Source organism: Arachis ipaensis, chromosome B07, assembly GCF_000816755.2.
Source record: "Arachis ipaensis cultivar K30076 chromosome B07, Araip1.1, whole genome shotgun sequence".
Classification (NCBI taxonomy): domain Eukaryota; kingdom Viridiplantae; phylum Streptophyta; class Magnoliopsida; order Fabales; family Fabaceae; genus Arachis; species Arachis ipaensis.
In genome coordinates this window covers 18317584-18323898 of record NC_029791.2, presented here as the reverse complement: position 1 = coordinate 18323898, position 6315 = coordinate 18317584, and the positions used below count along the sequence as shown (strand labels likewise).

The following is a 6315-nucleotide window of genomic DNA, read 5'->3' as shown; positions in this document are numbered from 1 at the left end:
AAAATAGCAACAATGAAGAACAACAAATTAAGAACAGAAAATCAAGAACAAACAATAGCAAGAAGCCAAGAACAATAAATAAATAGCTATGAAGAACAACAAACCATAGCAAGAACAGAGAAAATCAAGAACAGAACAAAATCAATTGTGTTGAATTAATTAATTAATTGATCGATTGATCAATAAAGACCCAATAATCAAGCTAAAGTCAAAATCAAATGAAATCACTATACCCCTAATAATAATCAAGCTAAGTAAAGTGAAAAAAGAAGGGAGGGAGGTATATGGCGTTCAAGAATGGCAGGTATATGACGTTCAAGAAGTTGCTTTTCTGCTGTGGCTATCAGCGGCTTCCTAGTACTCGCATCCAAGTAGATCAGGCATCTATCATGTTCCTCTTGCAATCTTGTCTGCAAAAATGAGTACTAAAATATCCATTCAGTACATAAACAATGTGATATGTAGGAAGGGTTCAACTATGCAAAGATAACTATTATGCATGTACATACATGGCATGGCGAGATGCAATAGTTAAAGAACTACTTAAAGGAGCACATACAAATACCAACAATTCAAGCTAAAAAGATAATAGAAGGGGATAAAGAAAAGGAAGCACCTCCATATGCTTCAAATAATCTGGAACATCTGATTGCTGCATGTATTTCATACCTTGGGCAGCATAAAATTCAGATGTGCATTCAAGAAATGGCTTCTCGAAGCTTTCTGCATATATTCCCAGTGCTGTGAACATCTTCAAAAGATGGTTTAGAAGCGTTCTATCCACTGCTTCACCTAATCCGAAATACTAGACGAACAACAGAAAAATGAAAGCTCCATCACAAAAGGACATTTATGCCCCCGTTCCCCCCTCCCAAAAAACATGATAATTTAGCTAATCTTTTTTTTTATGGTAAGAGAGATAAATTAATTCACATAACAACAAATAATGGTCATATATAATAAAGATGTATTCTACTGGACCAAATTCATTAAAAAATAATTAACAAACTACTCAAGCCAAAACTATTCACAAAATTATCCTTTGTTTGTCAACCAGTTACAATGGTTACTGATATATTTTGAAACAGGGAATTAGAAATATTACAAGTATTTTCACAGCACATGCTCCCTCAGGGTCTCATCAGTGTCATATCAACTCAGCCCATGCAAGGTAATGGCAAGAAGAAACATAAAATCTATGATGACAGCAAATAGAAAAACCAAGGAAATACACTCCCTGCCACCATCATATATAAAGAGGTCTGACATTCATTTATAAGATCAGGATTGTAACATAAGGATTTACCTTTCACTTTCAATCATTCTTAGAAGACCGGTAACAGTTTTGTGTTCAACTTCAGGAGATAATGAAAGATGTTAGTAGAAAAGTTGTAAGCCCATGTCCCATAAAGACCGTACATTTACTGTTTGCTTCAATATGTCCTATCCAGATACAAGGCTATACCCCGAATCATCAACATTTGGTCACAAAGATCCTGCCAACATCTCTCAACTAGAGATAGAAAAACAACAAAATCTGGGCTTTGTCCAACCAAAGAATGCAAAGCTGTAGATATATGTACTTCGCATTCCATTTCAATTCGCTGATAAAGATTTCTAGCCATTTTATATATGCAAAGATCACTGACAGCCTATAGAAGAGTTCACCATAAAATACTAGTGAGCTATTTCACCATAAAATTCATAGGACAAACCCAAGCCAACCCAACTGTGAATAATAAATAATAACAGAATATCTAGGAATACCTGATAAAGCTTTTCCAAATCACAAGAGTCAGGTTGCTTTAAGAATATAGCACAAATAACAGACTTCAATTTTGCCCATGTAACCTCCTCAAAATTTGTGGGCAGTGTTGGCTTACCTTTGAAAGGAAAACAAGGACGTATGAATAATAAATTTAGAAGTTGTCCCTTTGTAAAGCTAAATATTCAAACTTATTTACAATACTACTGTGCCAATTTGTTTTCCAAAGAAAAACAAGAAACTGCAAATATGTTCTGCTTCCACATAAAGAAAACAAGCTTACAGTACCACCATGTGTTACATATACATTCACTTTAATTATAACACAACCATAAGAAAATATAAAGAAGTTTAGATGTAGAAGACTAGAAGTTATTGATAGATATCTCTAAATTAAATCTCGTGATATCGTATCTTATATTATATAAAGTGAATTTCAATTTTGATGCATTGAGTCTTGCATTTGCATGACCATTCAAGTAAAAAATGCAAGACCGAACCACATTTTCTAATGTGACAGGATACGATCAAAAGGTAGTTAGTACATTAAATTTAAATTCTTTCTCTTGGTAGTTGTACTATTTAGGGTCCAAAGTTAACCACAAGCGGGGAACGATAACTAATAGGCAAAAGTGAGTGTTTGGGTCTTACATAAGGAGCTTCTATGTTATGACTGACTCAGTAATTAACTTGTGTGGGTCTATAGACGAAAGAATGACCTAAATAAGTACACCTATTGAGCCCATTTTATTGTTTGCCAAAGAAATTGAGATTAAGAGAATCATCATGTATGCTGCTAGTACAGAATAAATAAAAAGGATGCAATCTTCATGAAACCATATAATATAGAAGATCCTTCAACAGATGACAACCAAACAGTGAATCACCACGCAATGTAGTGTCCACTATTGTCGAAGAGTTGCTGCGGCATGTGTGGAGTCGTGGAGGACGACGAAGACAAAGATGCGCTATGAGGAAGGGAGAGGAAGAAGAAAGGGTCGCGGGATGCAAGCCAGGGTTAGTGCTGTCCGGCAGCGCTGATGGCGGAGTAGCGGGAGCACGATAGGGGACGCTGAGTCTTTGATTGTGGGTGTGGGAGACTGATTTTCGGCGCAGGAATCATTGAAGAGACAATGTTAAGGAGGGTTAGGTTAGGTCATTTGGGGTTGTTTCAAGCATTTGTTTTTCTCTTTCTATAGCGGTGGCTCCAATGATAAAAGGAAGTTATTATGAGATAATGGAATTTTCAATTTTTAATTTAAAGTACTGTAAAGAGCGCTTATACACAATTTTTTATTTGAAGTAATGGAAAGGGCGCTCATTTGTGCGTTTTAAAAATAAAAATTAAATAATAATAACATTTGATATTATTTAAATTTAATTTAATTAAATTATATGTAAATTATGATATAATCCATACTTTTATATAATACATAAAATAATGAATAAATATAATAAAAAATCTAGCTACTAGTGGCACATATAAAATAATATGGCATATATATGATTATAAGCATTACATCTATTGAAGATTCACTTGTCACAGTGAGATGGAGGCTAACCTTAGAGAGCTACTTTTTGAAGGAGATTCAAATAGATGCTTCTATAGCGATCCACATCCTGCTAGTCTACATGTGGAGTGCATGGGTCAAGGAGAAAGTGTGGGACAACTGCCTAAACCGAGTTCGATTTGTGATAAAACCGTTCGGTTTTAACTATTTGACCGCCGTTGACCAAGTTAATTGCAAGTCCGGTCTTAATAATGTACCGAATCGGATAGGACATCGGTTCACTAGTTTTTCAGTCGAACCGACCGGTCCAGTCCGATTCTGATAACTATGGCTAAGTCCTTTAGGCTTGCATTTTTTACGAGTTTGATTTTAGAGTCAAATATTCATCTATTTAAGTCAAATATCCATCTTTTACTCACTCTCAGGTTTAAGGATCGAACCTTAGAGACGCCACTTTTTGAAGGGGATTCAAATCGATGCTCCTATAGTGATCCACACCCTGCTGGTCTACGTGTGGAGCACGCGGGTCAAGGAGGAAGTGCGGGTCAACCGACTAAACTGACTCCGATTCGCGACAAAATCACCCGATTTTCAAGGGTTTGACCGCTGTTGACCGAGTTAATTGCAAGTCCGATCTTAATAATGAACCAAACTGGATAGGACATCGGTTCACTGGTTTTTTGGTTGAACCGGCCGACCGGTTCAGTTCTGATAACTATGGTTAAGTTGTTTAGACTTGTATTTTTACGAGTTTAATTTTAGAGTCAAATATCCATCTATTTAAGTCAAGTAAATGAGCTAGTCCGACAGATTTGGCTCATTTTGACGATCCTAATTAATTCAAGAGCTAGCTCAAGTTAATCTTTATTGAATGAATTCTAAAATGATTCTAATTAATAATAATCATATACAAATAAATCCTTATATATAACAATTTAATTATCTTATCTATTATATATTTTTCTAGTATATTTTGTGATTGAAAATATTAACATTATGCTCCTATTTTCTAAAAATATTGAATTTTTAAACTTGTCTTTAAAATATATTAATTTAAAACTTCAATTCAAATTAACAGCAAACTTTCCATTAAAAATAATGACAAATTTGTGATCTAATAGGGGAAAAATTCTTTTTTAAGAAAAACCTTTTGATTTTAGTTGTTTGTAACATTTTTTAGAATTGACATCTTGCTAGAATATTGTAAATTATTAGTTATTAAAAATTAGCTAGCTAATTATTAGTCACGATTTTGGGACTTTAATTATTCTCTCATTTAAAATAACTTTAGATTAGTGACAAAATTATGACAAATTACATTAGCGTGCTTGGCAATTCCATGAATTTTTCATGGATTTATATAAAGGTTAGCGATTAGTATCAACATGAAATAAGGACAGAATAAGTACTAACATTTTTTCTCACAAATTAGTAGCAACATAAAATAAGCGAGAAAGTCTAACAATTGTTAATCAGTCGCTAATTCCTCACTAAATAAGCTTTTGATTAGTAACTCAATTGCGACCAATTACTTCTAAAATTTCTCGGTTAGCTTTGGAGTTGTTAAAACTATGCGACGAATTTCCAACGAGATTAGTGAGTATTTCGCTACAAAATAGGTAGGATATAGCTTTTTCTTTATGACAAGATTGCAGTTGCCAAATCGCTCGCTAAATTAAAATTGCGACAACTTAGCGACAAATGTATTTCGTGATTTCATAAAGTTTATTAAAGTTTGACTAGTTGAAAATAGGCATGCATGAGATAATTTTCGCATATAATTTCTGAATTTTCTCATCTAATTTGATCTATGTCATTGAGTATATTAGTATAGTGATTATCGTGGTTTTGTCGCGACACTAATGTAAAAGAAACTGCGATAATTTCATAACTGATATATATGAGATAGACCAAATTGTTAAAGTAATTAAGGAAATAGCATTCAGATGCACGCATAAAATTTATAAGATGATTATCTTAAGAAAATATATATGTATAGCTCAAGTGGGATATTGTTAGAAAATTATTATTTTTTAATCTATTTATGGGTAATACATATATTAATTATACATAAATTAAGCTATTTCACATTAAATGACTTATACAATGGTGATCTTATTTATTGTTATAAATGTTGAATTAAATAAATTATTATTATTTTGATTTAAAATTAAATGAAAATAAAATCAGAAATACTATTTTGGACGTTAGGGTTTAATGGGTGTCACACTCAAATATAAGTTTGGTTTAATCGAAATTCAATCGAAATTCAACCGGTTTAACTAAATATATAATAAAATTATTAAAAAATTAATATATAATTTTAAATATTTAAATTTAATATTTTTTAGGTTAATAAAATTTAAAATTTTACAATTTTATATAATAAATTATTTATGGTTAAAAATTAACAAATTATTTCAAACATCAAATTTTATAACTAGCAAAAATTAAAATAGACAAAAAAAAAATCAAAATTTAGAAAAATCAGCATATTCACATTAGAATTTTTAAAAATTCCATACTCCACCACAACACATCAAGAACTCAGAATCAGAAAGAACAAGAAGCAGAATCACCAAATTAGAAAAATCAGCATAAACTCATAAACAATTCAAAATCAGAATCATAGCATAAAGTCATAAACATCTCAACCAGAAAAAATTTCAAGATAAACAATGTAGTGAAGCAATGCATCATAGCACCATCAACTAAGAATAAAAAGAATCAGCAACAAACAAGTGAAGCAACTCAGAAATCACAATAAATAAAATTAATAAATAAGCAGTGACTCGTTTCACACACAATAGAGGAAACAAATAAAAAACTAAAGTGAAAAAGGGAAGAAATCAGTGAAAATAAAGAAGACCACCAATATATTGAGGGACGGCGAAGATTGAAGAACTCACGGCGACGGCGAAGAGGCCACAGCAGCACGGGTATGTTCGCACTTCGCACAGAGTGGTGCTTGATGCTTCACACACAGAGAGAGAGAGAGAGAGAGAGAGAGAGAGAGAGAGGCCGACGACGGGGAGGGCA

At 32.6% G+C, this 6315-nt stretch overlaps 1 protein-coding gene across 1 annotated transcript; it reads right to left on the bottom strand.

Moving 5' to 3' along the window:
* Window positions 246-1394, bottom strand: LOC110265006 (cullin-4-like). The gene is made up of 3 exons (XM_021107725.1): window positions 1307-1394; window positions 617-797; window positions 246-410 (listed from the first exon to the last, which is right to left on the bottom strand). The coding sequence occupies exons 1-3, from the start codon at window positions 1321-1323 to the stop codon at window positions 246-248; spliced, it is 363 nt and encodes a 120-aa protein (XP_020963384.1). The 5' UTR covers window positions 1324-1394.